The sequence below is a fragment of the Nicotiana sylvestris genome, chromosome 6 (genome assembly GCF_000393655.2).
Source record: "Nicotiana sylvestris chromosome 6, ASM39365v2, whole genome shotgun sequence".
In the NCBI taxonomy this organism is placed as follows: domain Eukaryota; kingdom Viridiplantae; phylum Streptophyta; class Magnoliopsida; order Solanales; family Solanaceae; genus Nicotiana; species Nicotiana sylvestris.
The window spans coordinates 173,601,890-173,618,463 of record NC_091062.1 but is presented as its reverse complement, the minus strand read 5'-3'; the positions used below and the strand labels follow the sequence as shown (position 1 = coordinate 173,618,463).

General features: G+C 37.9%; 1 protein-coding gene across 1 annotated transcript; it reads right to left on the bottom strand.

Annotated features, from left to right (window-relative positions):
- Positions 1 to 13,729: 13,729 nt before the first annotated feature.
- LOC138871707 (uncharacterized) lies at positions 13,730 to 15,688 on the bottom strand. The gene is made up of 2 exons (XM_070149604.1): positions 14,183 to 15,688; positions 13,730 to 14,038 (listed from the first exon to the last, which is right to left on the bottom strand). The coding sequence occupies exons 1-2, from the start codon at positions 15,686 to 15,688 to the stop codon at positions 13,730 to 13,732; spliced, it is 1,815 nt and encodes a 604-aa protein (XP_070005705.1).
- Positions 15,689 to 16,574: the final 886 nt, after the last annotated feature.

Genomic DNA, 16,574 nt, shown 5'->3' with positions numbered 1-16,574 from the left:
CACTACCCTGTCACTGCTCAGCTTCATTTCTATTGTACCAATAACATGGCCGAGTACGAAGCGTGCATTCTGGGTTTAAGGTTAGCCGTGGACATAGGAGTCCAGGAAGTGCTAGTTTTGGGAGATTCAGATTTCTTAGTGCACCAGATCCAGGGAAAATGGGAGACTCGAGATTTGAAACTCATACCGTATCGACAATGCCTACAGGATCTATGTCAGCGATTCCGATTAGTGGAGTTCAAGCATATCCCTTGTAAACATGTGATTTTTGACCCTCCCCAAGATTTTTTATATTTTAGCATATAGATATTTCGTTTAGGCCTAATATCGCTATTTCAATTAATTTTGACCCTTTTAGTTTATTTCGTCACAAAAAATGAAAGTTACAAAACATATTTCAGTTTACGTATCTTTATAAAATTAAATAAAAAAATATACAAAAATAGTACTTTATTTTTTATCTTTATATAATCTTGAAAATATAAAAAAAAAATTAATATAGTTTCATGTTTTAATATAGTTTGATTTAATTAATTAGATTTAGTTTTTGCGTTGTGTAGTATTTTTATCTTTATTAAAAGAAGTTAGATAAGGTGTTGGACCTCAATTTGAAGAGTCTTGGAGCCCAATTTTAGGATCCAATTTGGACCAACCCAATTCTCCTTAGCCCAAATAACCCATCAGCTCAGCTGACCCGCCCAAATACACCATTTTAATCTCAACCATCGATCCATTTTAATCCAATGGTCACAATCCTTTCACCTATCAAATAAGAACCAAATTATAACCTACCCTAGACTAAGACGATCAGTCGTGCTCCCTAATCTCTAGAGCAAATCAACACAAGACAAAAAAAATCCTAGATCTAAAAACCAAAAAAAAAAAAGATTTGCCATAGGAATGTATGGAATACGTGGTGTTTCTGCTTGCACTTGATCCTTTGATTTCAAATCATTTCCCTAAAATGGAGATAGGGACTTGCTGTCTTTCTTAAACGATCTCATTTTCGGTATTTTTGCTAGATTTTGTCTCTGTGTTTGACTTGTTGACTAATCTGTTGCTACAGCAGTTGATTTGCACAAGTAGCTGATTTTATGACCTCCCGTATTTCGCTGCTTCGTCTTCTCTTCACCATATCTGTCGGAACACGCACACACCCAATCACGCATTTTTCTTACTTTCCAGCAAGTTTCGAAGCTGAAGAGTCAAGGTCTACCTGTGTTTCATCGAATTCCGACAAGCTCCGAAGTCGAAGTTCTGTTGGTCCTGGTCATGTGCCCATCCGATTATGGAGTTGCAAATCAGCTAAGCTCAGATTCACATTTGGAGGTTCATTTCTCATCTCTTGTTTCTTGAAATTAATGGGTCATAACTAATCTTGTTTTACATGGGTTTATATGGTGATATAACTGGTTATGGTGTATTTGTGAGTTTATATTCAATTATTTGATTCTTTGAGTGACTCGTGGCAGTTTGTAGCTGCTAAATGTTGTATAGCTTATTAAATTTGTTGCTAAAAATATGTTCGTCATTGCTTAAGATTTTTGTATTATTGTGTTTGTTGTTGTTAGTGTCTATTAGAAATATGTGTATTAGTTATGAAGATTTTACATCGTAAACCAAATGTTGTGTCAAAGTTGATTTCCTTTGTTGTCATCCTTCACTAATTAGTCGATAAAAATGCTGGATACTGCAAATGCAAGTCCAAAACTGAAGTTGTCAAAAATGTTGGTTACTCTAAATTTTCTGGACCATTATTGCTAATTCTAGAATTTTTAGGTATATATAGTCAAAAGGGAGCAAGCTATTCTCATATAGACTCCTTGAATTTTGGCAACTTAGCTGATTGTAATACCGCAACCTTTCATTATAATGATAATGCAATAGGCTTTAAACGTGTAATTTTGGGCTTAGCTAAGAGTACGCTTAAGCCGTTAATATTCATAAACATTGTATCTTGCTGTAGGCGCGATTAATAATTATCATGGCTACCGGTATGGTTCCTGTGACGTAGTTGTGATTTGTAATTACTAAAATCCGGGTGTACATTTAATGTGACCCGATTCTAATTTCCAACAAGGTTAAATAGAACGTGTCGTGACTCATGGGTGCATTTCATGTAGCGTGGCTTACGATGTATTTTAAATAACCTTAAAATAATTTCTTAAATAAATAAAAGCGGTTAAAAAGTTAAAAGGCACATATGTTTAAAAGTGTTTAAAATCAGATAAATAGGCCAATAATAATAGTTGAGCAACCGTGCTAAAACCACGAAACCCGGGAATGCCTAACACCTTCTCCCGGGTAAACAGAATTTCTTACCCGGATGTCTGTGTTCGCGGACTGTGAAACAGAGTCAACTTCCTCATTTCAGGATTTTAAATCGGTGACTTGGCACACCATAAATTATCCCAAGTGGCGACTCTGCATCTTAAATAAATAATCCAGTTTCGATTGTAACTTATAATGGAAAAAACTCCCTTATACCCTTCCGGGGGTAGGAAAAAAGAGGTGTGACAGCTCTGGCGACTCTACTGGGGACAAGAACCCAGAATCTCTGGTTCAGGGTTCAGAATTCGAGCTTAGAATAATTGTTATAGTTGGTTTTGTTTATTATCTGATTTTTACATGTTTAGGCCTAATGTGATAAGTGTTGCTTTTTACCGCTTTTGATATTATCTGAACTGTATATAAACTGCTACGAAACCCTTCTCTTCTCATCTTCGGGGATGTGCACGCTGGCAAGACTCCTCTTCTATTAGTGTCATACCTTAAATTAGGAAGAGGCTCGGACAAGTTACAAAGTCGGATGGCCTTTTGGTTCCCGGTAGCCCCCCCCCCCCCGGCTCGAGTTGTCCGCTCGAGTGCACAAGTCTAGAACAACATACCCAAGTTTTAAACTTAGAATAACTCAGCCTCATGCTGGATCTCTAGTAGGAACGCTTATTTGCATCATTGCATTTGACTTCGGGGACTCAACACAGGGGTTAGGTCCGTCTAGGACAGGTGTACCCAAAGAATAAAAGACCATCCTGATGCATCATATGTGCTATATATTGCAATTTTCAAAGGCAAACGAGGTCATTTAGCGGACCAATGATAGTTGAGGGCAAAAGAAAAAAAGAAAAAATAATGAGAAAGAAAAGAGGGTGAAGTGTGAAAATAAAGCAAGTCGGTCCCAGTTATGTTTTTCTTTTACATTTTTTTGTTAAGAAAAAGACAAAAAATGAACATGGAAAAAAATCCAAAAAGATTTTGCATTTTCCCTTTATTTTTCAAAAAAAAAAAGACAAAAATATGTTTTCTCTTAATTAGTTGTTTTTCTTATTATTTCTCGCCCATATCCAATCGGCCCGAACTACGCATATCTGATTCTCGTCTTTCGGGGCGTAATACGTAGGCAACCCACATAGGGTCCGGTCTTCCTAAGTAAATCTTATGTTCTTGGTTTTGCGGGGTCTTAGCCAAATTTTGCACTTCTAGCCACCTTTTGGCTACATAAGCCATTTTGCAAAAATAGCCTCAATCATGTCTTGAATGTGTCCAACAAGAAGGGTTATTGTCTCACATAGCGTTCAAGGTCTTTAACTTTATTTGGTCTTAATTTTCTCATACAGGTGTGGATTTACTTACCGGAGTTTGAGCATGACAGAATCCCAGGACCATCTAGTCAGGATCACCCATTCAGGAGTGGATTAAAAGGAGATTTTCTTTTCTTTTTTATATTTTGAGTCTATTTCTAGTTTTGTATAGTAATATCGAGTTATTTTTATTATTGTACTTTCTATTTTGCATTTGAAAAATGTACTATAAATAAAAAATCCAATAAAAAGAAGGGATATTTTGCATATTTATATTTCCGTTAGAATTTTCTTTAGAAATATTACTCCTAGAAATTTAAAAAAAAAGAAATTTTAAGGTGGTTTTCCTTTAGGTAATTAATAACTAGAACTTAAAATAAAAATTATTTTTATATTTTCTTTTGTATATTAGGACTAAAAATTCAAAAAAAAAAAGAATTTTCTTTTAGTGCCTCTTTAAAAGTTTTCTTTAAGATGTTAATTCCAAAAATCTAAAAAGATTTTCTTTTGAGGTTCTTCTTTGGGAAATTAACGAAAAAATGAAACAAAGATTCTTTTATTTTTACTAGAACTTTAGGATATTGTACATAAAAGAAAAAACATACTTCATCTTGTGTTTATTTTCAAAGTTTCTTCCTTAGGTAATCAAAAACTGAAAAAAAAAAATATTTTTTGTCTTGTTTCGAAATCTTTCTTCACGGATGTCAAATGAAAATTCAAAATATTTTTCTTGGGTAGAAGAATCAAAATATATTTTTCTCTTCTAGGGATTTTTCCTTAACAATTTCTCATAGAGTATCTGTTTCAAATAATATATGAGCTTGAGTTTAGAATAGGTTATAGAACATTAAGTTTAGAAAATTCAAAAAAAAATTGTTTTTTTATTTCTGTTTTCTCATCAGAGTAGTCATTAAGGTAAAAAAGAAAAAGAAAGAAAAAGAAAAAGAGAACGTTAGTTTGTTTACTTTATTCTCGATCTTCCCAAACTACACAAAGTTCTGATTCATGCGGCATCATGATACGTAGGCAACCTACATAGCATTCGATCTAATCATTTTTTTATTTTATTAAAATAAAAAGAAGAAAAAGAAAAAAAAAGAGATGAAATTATGGGATGTGAGAAATAAAAGGAAAGAAGAGAGTGATAATTAGAAGAACAAAAAAAGGAAGGAAAATGAACAAGCCAAGAAGTGCCAACAAAATTGGGATGATGTCAAGTGACCTTGTGAACCTAGAAGTCATTCTAGAACCGTTAATTGTTGCTAGTGCATTGCACGCAATGTGATACTTTTAGCTGTTAAATGCCCTAATGCTAATAGGATGACCCCATTTTGTTCCTTTTGTTATCTTCATTGAGCAGAAGAGTGGTTGGTTTGTGGTTCTTAAGTAACTCATCCATACAACACAAGATCAAAAAGCAAGGTACCCATGGCTAGCAAAGACTTGGACGCAGGGGTTGTTGATCCATCTAAGGGAATTGTTGAATCAGAATCTGAGTTGAAAGAAGAGGTCTTTGTGATGACCTGGCCGGTCGTCTTAAGAATTTATGCCCTGATCTCCTATTAACTGCTTTCGCCAAGTTTATTTCTGCTAATTTTATTTGTCGGGATGTTCGGTTTTGAGTTTCGGAGAGTTTTGGGACACTTAGTCCCTAAATGAGAGCTTAAGTGTTGGAGAGTTGACCGTAGTCAGAACAGTGTGAAGACGGCCTCGAAATGGAAATCTGATGGTTCCGTTAGCTCCGTTGGGTGATTTTGGGCTTGGGATGTGTTCGGATTGTGTTTTGGAGATCTGTAGCTAATTTAGGCTTGAAATGCCGAAAGTTGAATTTTTTTTAAGTTTCTGGTCCGATAGAAAGATTTTGATCCGAGGGTCGGAATGAAATTCCAGAAGTTGGAGTAGCTTCGTAGTGTTGAATGTGATGTGTGTGCAAAATTTCAGGTCATTCGGACGAGGTTTGATAGACTTTTTGATCGGAAGCATATTTTGAGAATTTTGGAGTTCTTAGGCTTAAATCCATGGTTAATTCGAGGTTTTGATGTTGTCTTAGGTGTTCTAAGGATTGGTACAAGTTTGGATAGTTGTTTATGACTTGTTGGTGCCTTTGGTTGAGGTCCCGGAGGTCTCGGGATGAATTCGGATGGTTGACAAAAAGATTTTTGAATTTAAGTTGCAGCTTCAGCTGCTGGTTCTGTCATAACCGCACCTGCGGTTTGGGTTCCGCAGGTGCGGCGCCGCAAAAGTGGCTCAGTGGCCGTAAAAGTGGAAATTGGGGACTTCTTCAGAAACCGAAGAAGCGGTAGTATTTTTGTATAAGTGGTACCGCATCTGCGGATTGGGAGTCGCAGATGCGGAAATTGGCCATTAAGTGAAAAGTCGCAGATGCGACATTAGTTCAACAGAAGCGGGACCGCAGATGCGGAAACAGCTGGGCAAAAATATGAAATTTCGAGGGTTTAGTTTCAAAAGTTGGAAATTCAATTTGGAGCTCGGGAGAGGGCGATTTTGAGAGGAAATTGAAGAGGAGATCATTGGGTAACGATTCTTTACCCCTTTCTAGTTATATTCCATCAATCTATAGTTAGTTTCATCATTTAATTTCGGATTGGAGATGAAAATTGGGGAAAAATTGGAAGAAAGTTCTTAGATCTAGAATTTGACTTTTGATTGGGAATCTGACCTTAGATTTGGATAATTTTGGTATGCATGAACCTGTGAGAGTGTGAGGATTCTAAAAATATAAATTTTACCCGATTCCGAGATGTGGGCCCGAGAGGTGTTTTGGTCATTTTACCTAATTTCGTGTATTAGCTTAGAATTTAATTGTAGAATTAGTTACTTGAAGTGTTATTTACATTATGAAATTGAATTGAAAAGATTTGGGCCATTTGGAGTCGAGTACTCGTGGCAAGAGCGTGGTTTCAGATTCATTTTGAGACTGTTCGAGGTAAGTGGCTTGTCTAACCTTGTATGGGGGACCTTCCCCTTAGGATTGGTTTATTTGGTAATTGAAATGCCTTGTGAGTGAAGTGACAAGTGCGTACTGGTGCTGATTGTTGGAAATCAAGTTTTTCTTAAGTAATTACTAGTATGTTTCCTTCCTGCTTCTATTACTTGCACTATTAAGTCTGTTGTTAGCTTAGGAAAGCATGTCTAAGTGACTTACTTGCTTAATGTGTTCAACCTGCCTTACTTGAATTCTGTGCAGCATGCTAGGCTAGAATCACTTGTTGCTTTCATATGAAGTATTTCCATTTCTGTATACTTTCCTGTTACTGCTGTGTATTTATTTTGGGACTACGGACGTGGGATTCTGGTAGCTCCCCTTGTCTGTTTATCTTGGGACTACGGATGTAGGATTCCGGTAGCTCCCCCTTTCCTGTTTATTTTGGGACTACGGATATGGGATTCCGGTAGATCCCCATGCACAGTTATATGGAACTACGGGAATGCACCCGGTAGATTCCCCCAGTGCTAGGTATTTACATTTGGGACTACGGAACGGGATTCTGGTAGATCCCCGTGCACTATGAGTTGGACTACGGGATGGGATCCCGGGAGATCCACTGGATATGTAAAGATGGGACTACAGGACGATATCCTGGGAGATCCCCAATTGTTACTATTGGTGCGGAGCTGTATTTCCTTTCCATGTTTACCTTGTTTTTGTATAGTTGTTGTTGTTCTATACATCTTGTGTTATTTTACTGCCGTACTTATTTATATTGTTCTTTCCTATACTGTTGATCTTTATATTTTATTTAACCTCAGTAGGGCCCTGGCCTTCTTCATCACTACCCAACCAAGGTTAGGCTTGGCACTTACTGAGTACCGTTGTGGTGTACTCATGCCCCTTCTACGTATGTTTTTCATGTACAGATCTAGGTTCCGCTACTCAGGCCTACCATCCTTGAGGGAGGCGACTGCTCTAGAGACTTCGAGGTACATCTGCCGCGTCCGCAGACCGAGAAGTCTCTTTGTATTCTAGCTGTTACACATTTCCCTTCTGTATTTTCTTTCTTGTTAGATATTCTGGAGTTAGACTGTTAGATATTCCAAAGGCTTGTGTTTCTGTGAGTTTTCGGGTTTTGGGATAGTGTATTTGGTTTTAATTTTGAGAATGTTGTGTTGTATATGCCGAACGGCATTATAACTATTGCTTCCATTCAGTTATTTTGGTTTTGATTATTTCTTCCGCAAGTTTCATTTATGTTCCGCATTTGTTAGGCTTACCTAGTCGTAGAAATTAGGTTCCGTTACGATAGTTCATGGAGGGCGAACTGGGGTCGTGACAAGTTGGTATCAGAGCTCTAGGTTCATAGGAGTCATGGATCACAAGCCGATTTATTAGAGTCTCGTTGATCGGTACGGAGACGTCTGTACTTATCTTCGAGAGGTTATGTAACTGTTAGGAAAATTCCATTTCATTTTTTTTAGTCAGTCCGCTAGGCAAACGCCTAGGGCTAGTTTTATTTATAACCAGATAAAATACGAAATACAATGTCATGATATCCTACGAGCTGAAAGTAATAAAGTTTGAACTTAACAAGTATCCTATTATCAAAATTGAGTGTTGCACTCAACATTGATATCACATTAATGCTATTAATTTTTGTAATACAATTCTGCATCCAAGAATGTACATTTGAAAGGCGCACAATTCAACGTTCCTTCTAAACCCGTTTGTTTGTTGCAATTCCATATCTTTTTCGACACTTGTTTTCTCTTTTGTTTCACAAAATCATGCTGTAATTTGTTTCCATATCTAGTTCCCTCCATCCTCCATAGTAGACTCATAATAGTCTTGTCGTGCAAATCCCTGTCGTGCCTCCATGTTCGACCACGTTCCAGCTTGCAGCTTGCAGCATCCGTTCGTCTGTCCCCCATGCTGGTCGCATACCAGTGCACATCATTAAGCGTGCATGACATCGATGAAGCCGAGGATTGTTGACAGCTTTGTGGTGGAAACCACATGAGCTCCACCTACAGCCTTTTCCATGTGATCCCTTTGCTCAACGGCACGTGTTGTCTGTCATGCCTTGCACATGAAACCATGTGTGCACATTAAAATATTTTTATGAATCAGAAATTGCCTCAATGCACAATTCGATTCCTGTGCGTGCTCGTTGTCCCTTTGCATTTTCTAGTTGTTGTGCTTGCGTGCATTATTGTTGTTAGCGTCTGTAGCCATACTTCTCTCGCATAAAAACTCCCACTTGACAGCAGTTATCGTGCATGGCATCTGCACCTTTTTTTCCCTTTGCTGCGTTCCTTCTGCTTCGTCGATTGAGCTGATGAGAGACAGCTTTGTGCTGGAATGCATGTGAGCTCCACCTACAGCTGCAGCATAAAGAAATACATCCCATAGTACCTTCATCCTAGAGTATTGCATGCTTTTATGTATCCTAGATAACTTTCCATGTGCATTCCACTTTTCCATTTGATTCCTTTGCTCGCCAGCATGTATTTTCTGCCAGGCCTTCCACATTAAACCTTGTATGCATATTAAAAGATTATTTAATCCGAATTGTTTTGAAGCATGCGATAATATAAAGCATTGGCCTTTGTTGCCTGCTTTTCTCGAAAACATTTTGTCTGCACATGCTAGTTGTGTTTCCAATGCCATTTGCTTCTTGTTGTGCTAGAAATTAGGATCAATCATTTTTATATTCCCAGATCCCTGAACCATGCGTATGATATTAAACACTTCTGCACCATGCTGGTTGTATATCCAAAGAACTGAAAGCACGCTTTCACCCCATGCTGGTTGTGTTGCCAATGCCATTAGTCTTTGTTGTTGTACTCGATTATTGATATGTTTTTGTTCTTTAGCATCAGTTATCTCGAAAGTTGCATCATGGAGTGCCATAAGCATCGTAGTGGCATCTGCGCTAGAGAAAAGATAGTTAGAAATACCAACCATTATATCCTTCTCCCTTAGGATATGAATATATTGGTCGATTAAGTTGACATGCCTCCTGCTCTTCCTTTTCTCTTTGCTTAATATCTCCTGTTCACCTTCACCCTTAGATTTGGACATTGTAGCTTATCTTCATTAACCAACCTCCTTCCCTGTGTATCTAGATGCCAGAATTGTTGGCATTTTATTTCTCCATGATCTAAAGCATAATTAGCCAAATGATCTGCCAGCTTGTTGCCCTCCCTATGAATATGAGTAACTGTGTAATTGCCCCCATTCATTAGTTGCATCATTTCCTCTACCTGCTCAGATATGATCCATGGTGGTTTCCAGATCCCATCCATTATCTTTTTTAATAACATTGAGTCGGTTTGAAGCCATACATGAGAGTATTGTTGAAATCTACATAACCTTAGTGTTTCTACCATGGCCTTCGCTTCAGCTACTGTGTTTGTTGTCTCTTCAATCTCTTTCCCTACTGACTTGACTATGTCACCATTTTCATTTCTTATGCAAAAACCTATTGAGCTCCTGCCTGGATTTCCCTCGATGCACCATCCGTATTAACTTTTAGCCATCCTGTACTTGGAAATTCCCACATGACTTTTGTAACCTTAAGTTTAGGAGTGAAATTTTCCATAATAGCTAATAGATCTTGCCATTTGTGAGGTACCATGTCCATCCCAGGATTTCTCACTTTCACCAATGCTTGGAGATTTGATGAAACTTGATAAATCACCCTGCTAGTTGTCACAGCATCACCATACTTCATACTATTTCTTCTTTTCCAAAGTTCCCATACTACGCATGAGGGGAGTGCTTGCATTACCGGTTTTAGCCTTAAGCACACATTTGCAGTCCAACATTTTGTGATTGCTTGGTGCAATGTAAGTCCCTCCACAGCTATTCCTGCCCTCGATAGAAAATACTTCCAAGTTGTCTTTGCAGTTTCTGATCTAAAAAACAAGTGCTGAAGAGATTCCTCGTCAGGCTGTACACAACACCAACATTTTGATGGCATGCAGTAGCCTACCCTTTTCAAGAAATCATCTAAAGGTAGCTTTGCTTTCCACACTTTCCACATGAAAAATGCTATTTTAAAAGGCAGTCCCTTTACCCAAATCATCCTATAAGCTGTTCTTGGTTCGTCTCTTCTTCTCGTATACTCCCATGCTAACTTAACACTGAAATATCCTCTTGTTTCCAGCATCCAACAAGGCCTGTCAAGAACCTGCATAGTTGAAGGTGGTTTGATTTTCTCTAGAATGTGTACTGCTAAGTCTTCAGGAAGCAATTCATATAGCCTGTCCACATCCCACTCACCATCTAAGGTAACATCATGTACATTATGTACATTTTCATCAATGCCAAAGTCCTGAGGAACTAAAAATATAGTGCCCCAAGACCTGTCCATTTTTCATACCAAAAAAGTGATGATCCCATTTTTGTTTGCCAAAGGATTTGATGTTCAATCAGATCTCTGCATTCCAACATTTTTCTCCAGCTATGAGACCCCCTTTTCCATGGAACAATTACAGAATTTAATTTTTTACAGTATTTCTGACATACGAAAGAGCTCCATAGGCTTGGTTTTGTTCTGAAATTCCACCATAACTTGCTGAATAATGCCTTTGCTACATCATGCAGTGACCTGAAGCCTATTCCTCCTTCCTCAACTTGCATGCATAAGGTATTCCATGAAGCCCAATGCCTACTAGTTCCTCCTACAGTGCTGCTCCAGAAAAACTGAGCAAACAATTTGTGCAACCTATTTATCACATACTTTGGAGGGTTTACAGCTGATAGTAGATGCATAGGCATGCTTTGCAATACATGGGATATGAGAACTGCCCTGCCCCCTACTAATAATAACTTGCCCTGCCATGATTGCAGTTTGTCCATTACCTTAGTAATTAGTGGCTGATAGAATTCCAACTTTCTCCTTGCATAAAATATAGGACAACCTAGATATATGATAGGGAAATCATTCCTATGAATGCCTGTGATCCTTTCCACCTTGCTGACCACTTCCATGTCTATTAAATGGTGCAGGTACACAGCTGATTTGGTCTTGTTAACTAGCTGCCCAGATGCAGCTTCATATGCCTTCAGCACTTGCATAATCAGCATCAGAGATGTTTCATCTGAGGATGAGAAAATAATCATGTCATCTGCATACGCCAAATGATTGATATTTGGACTCCACTTTGGCATCCCAAATCCACAAAAATACAGGTTAGTATGTAGTGTATTGATACCCCTAGATAACGTTTCTGCTGCCAATATAAACAAGTTGGAGATACAGGATCCCCTTGTTTTACTCCCCTTGAGGACTTAAAGAACCCATGAGCTTGACCATTGATTAGAATAGAATACCAATTGTTTGAAACTAATCCAAAGACAATCCCTATCAACCTTTCTGTGAATCTCATCTTTCTTAGTACCTTGGTTAGGAATAGCCAAGATAATCTATCATAAGCTTTGGTCATATCTAGCTTCATGATGACATTAGGTCCAGCCTTAGTTCTAAGCCTAATGTCAGTCACTATCTCCTGAGTTAGAAGGGTGTTTTCTACTATATTCCTTCCCTTAACAAAACTTGCATGTTCCTCTGATATCAGACTTGGGAGAAATTTCAATAGCCTTTCATGTACCACCTTTGATATAACCTTATTTGAAAAATTACTGAGGCTTATTGGTCTTAAATCAGAAAAAGTGGTAACTTCTTTTTTCTTTGGTAGTAGAACTAGGTTTGTGTGTGTTACACGCTTGGGTAGCTCGTGACCATTGAAAAAAGCCCTCACCATGTCGTACAGGTCATCCCCTATTAAGTCCCAACAAGAATGATAGAATTTTCCTGTCATACCATCTGGCCCCCTAGCACTATCACCATTAAGTCCAAGTACTGCCACTTTTACCTCCTCTTTTGTTGGTTGCTTAATCAATTCTACATTCTGCTCAGTGCTAATGAGATTAGGAACATGCTCTACGATATCAAATGATGAAGGAGTAGCTGCTTCTGTGAACTGTTCCTCGTAGTATTTGATAGCCTCTTCTGCAATTTCTTGTTCTTCTTCAATCCAGGTTCCTTCACTGTTTTGAATTCTGTTAAGTTGAAGCCTCTTCCTCCTACCTCTCACTTGTGCGTGGAAGAACTTAGTGTTCCTATCCCCTTCCTTGAACCAAGTCATGCCTGCCTTTTGTTGCCAATATTTCTCCTCTAGTGCAAGACATTTGATCAATTCTGCCTGAACCTTTTGTAGCCTCTCCCTGTTCATCCCTGTAGGATTTGCTTCAAATTCTGCTTCATGAACCATCACTACCTCCTCCATAGTTGCTATCTTTTGGAAAATATCTCCAAATGTAGCCTTACTCCACAATGAAAGGGCCTTCTTTAATTTTTTTAACTTGTGATTAAAAAGAATATAAGGATTTGCACTAAAATCAGCAGACCAATTCTCTTTCACCACATCTTTAAAAGTCGCATGTTCCACCCAAAAGTTCAAGAACTTAAAAGGTTTTTTTATTGGTGGAGTCTCAATATCACACTTCAGATACATTGGACTATGATCAGAACCAGTCTTTGACAAATGTTGCACCTCTATTCCTGGAAATGTTTGTTGGAACTCAACATTGGCCAAACATCTGTCTACTCTTTTGAATATACAGTCTTCCTCTGCTCTCCCATTCTGCCATGTAAATATGCTGCCTTTAAATCCAAGGTCGAAGAGATTGCAAGTGTTGATGCAGTGTCGAAAATCATCAATTTCATTCAATGACACAGGTAATCCGCCAAACTTCTCTTCTTCATCCCATATTACATTTAAATCACCTCCTACAAGCCATGGTACATCCATATCCCTTGCCATTGCATATAATGAATCCCATAATTCTATCCTCTCAATTGCATCACATTTTGCGTATATCAATGTTAGGACAAACTCCACATGTGATTCAGTATGAAACAATCTTAGTGTTAATTGTTGCACCATATTGTACATAACAGTTACCTCAAATACCTCATCTATGAAAGCCCATATCTTGTTGGAAACATTTGAAATTGCCTGTGCAAGTCCTATCTTGTTTCTGTACCTTTCCAGTTTTTTTACTTGTTGCTTTGGCTCCATTAATCCTACAAAATCATAGTGAATTTGCCTATGCATTTTTGTCAACCTTTCAAAGGCCTGCTGTGTGTTGACTGACCTTATATTCCAAATGAGAGCATTCATCACTGATTGTTGGATTTAGTTAGTGTTCTCCTTGTGTGCATCCCAGCTTTTGGTGCTGCAAAATTATCTTTTTGTTGCTTCTTCTTACCTTTTGCTGCTGATTTTGCCTTTTCCACTTGCGTAGGTGATAAGTCACCTTGCCTTGCAGCATTCATAAGGTGTTGGGTAGTTGATTCTTGATCCATGTCGTATCCTGATTTACCAGGTTCTTCTCCTTCTTCATTGTCTTCCTTCCCTTCTGATGTAGCTCCAAATGTATTCTTTTTAGGGACCAAGGCCTTCTCTTCTCCTCTTTTTAACAGCTGCACCTAGTTTTTCTCCAATGTAACAGTAATATTTACTATTTCTGTTTTTTGTTTTGGTTGTTTCTCCTTCTCTGTTGTGTTGTGTCCTTGTGGGTCTTCTTGTGATTTCTGAAGTTTATCATCTTCTGTTCCTCCAGGATCATTTACCTCTAGGCCTCTTCCTTCATAGTTTATAATTTCTGTGACTTCTGTTATCTGAAAATTATTGTTGTGCTCAACATTTTCTGATCGTTCCTTTATTAAAAAATTACCAGTTGTATTGTTGTCATTGGCATGGGGCTCTCCATTTACACTTTTCTCATCTTCTTCTTTGTCCTTCTCATTTGGTTCCTTATTAGCTTGTGCTCCTAGTGGTACTTCGTTCTCCTCTGAATCGTATTCCCTTTGTGCATCCCATAGCCTGCCTCCACAGCCTTGCACTCTTTCTTTAAATGTAGACGATTTTGACCCTTCTGCTTGAGAATTTGGAGTTTTATTAAGTACTTTGTTCACTAATGTATCTTGTGATGGGATTTCCTGGCATGGTTTATTGATCTTCACTATTCCTTCTCCTGTTTTATCCTTGAAACTTCTTTGTACCCATTGTGCAGTATCGTTTTTTGCTTTTGATGCCTCCTTTACATTGACTAGAACATTAGTCGAACTAATCCCCGATGAGTTAAGATGAAAAGCTTGTGCTGCTGGATTTAACTTTCCGTCATTATCGACCATATTTTTTGGTTTTTGCTTTGTAGATGCTTGGTTATGAACTGTTGAACTGTTTGTTGCTGCATTAGCTGCCATTATTGCCAATTGATTAACAGGTTCTTCCTCTTCATCCATCCCTTGTAATATTGCAAACTTGTTAGCTACTTGAACATGATCATTATCTTCATTGTCTACTGCCACCAATTCCTTACCGATGTTGCTTTGTGCTTCTGCTTGTCTCTCTAAAGTGCTTGTACCCTCCTTGTTCTTATTGTTTTCAAACTGCTTAGCTGGTGCCATCTCCATTCTATTATTATTGAGACTAGTATTTTGATTTACTACATTTCTAACTCTATTGTCCTTCACTTCCTTCCATTGCTCTTTTGCTGTAACATTCACATTACCCACGACCTTTCCACTAGATAACATCATTATAGGTTGTGAGATCCCTATGTCCTGTTTCTTAGCTGTATCTTCTTGGTTATCATTCTCCTTCTCCACATATAGTTCAGGGTGTATCCTCCAGCATTCAAATTGATCATGTCCTTGAAGTTTACAATGTCTGCAATATTTAGGCAGCATGTCATATTGAATTCTCACCCATTCAGTTCTTGTTGTTCCTTTAGCTTCATTGAATATGTCCATACTCACCTTTTTAGGCAAATCTACAAGTAGATCAACTAGTACCTTCACCCTAGAACAACTAGGTCTAGTTTTATTAATTATTGCCATGTCTAGATGCATAGGTTTACCTACTGCTGTAGCTAGAGAAAATAGACATTCCTTTACAAAAAAGGTTGACAATAGACCTGGGAATGAAATCCAAGCCATTGCCTTGGGTGTTTTTTCATCTGCTCTAAACTTTGAGTCATAAATCAATGGCCTAAGCTGATATTGGTAGTCATCCCTGTCCTTTATGTAATGAGTTTTTGATGAGAAATGAAGATAGTCCTGCCTTAACGTCATTCTAATCAAAATATGTCTATCCCTTAGAAATCCAATGTTACATTCACCTTTAATTCCGCATTGAATTGGTATTAACTTATGCAGTTGTTGAATTTCTGGGCTACCATAAGAACATTTACCAACTATTGCATATTGTAATCATTCGATGATATCCATCCTTTCTACTTCTGCTTCTGTGAACTGAATAACATGTTCTCCATTCAATATTGTAGGTGGACGAATAGGAATTGGCTCAACTTCCTGTTGCTCCTGCATTGCAGCATTTAAAGTGCAAGGTTTCAGAAATTTGGAGCAATCCATCGGCTGTTTGTTGTTATTTGTGTTCCCTGATGTTTGTGCAATGCTTGGAGGAGGTTGTGTAGGCAGTGCAGCCACCAAATGTGGTTGGCCACCTGCCTTTGTGTCCATTATAGTTGTAATTCTTTAGCAGTTTACTTACATGACAAAGGTGCAACAGCTTTGCAAGAAAACAACATTACTTACTGCATATGGCTGTGAATCCAATTTCACAGTCTGAATTGTAAAATAGTAATTTTTTAAAATGAAGCTTAGGATTCAAACCAATCTTAGAAGAGAAGAGAACACTTTCACGTTATCAAAACAAGCTATTGTGCTTCAGAGATTAGCTTAAATGTTGAAAACACTGTCTGCTACAGTAACGCGCAAAAATGAAATTAAGATCTACAAAAATTGACTAAAGATCTGAAGTTGAAACTAATTGGGTAATATTCGTAAGGAAATTATGTATCTTTTGACACCAAGTTTGGTTAGTTCCACCACCGGATTCCGGAGTTATGACCGGAAAATGATGATGAAATTACTATTCCTTCTCTTCCTAGAGAGAAGGCAGATGTAGTTGCCATTCCTTGTCGTGCGATATTTTGAC

What these genes read in the sequence shown, in the direction of transcription:
- LOC138871707 (XM_070149604.1), bottom strand. Translation starts at nt 15,688, where the DNA reads ATGACGTTAAGGCAGGACTATCTTCATTTCTCATCAAAAACTCATTAC. An exon ending in ATGAAGGAAGAGGCCTAGAG is followed by an intron (nt 14,039 to 14,182) that starts GTAAATGATCCT and finishes GAGAAAAACTAG; the next exon opens with GTGCAGCTGTTAAAAAGAGG.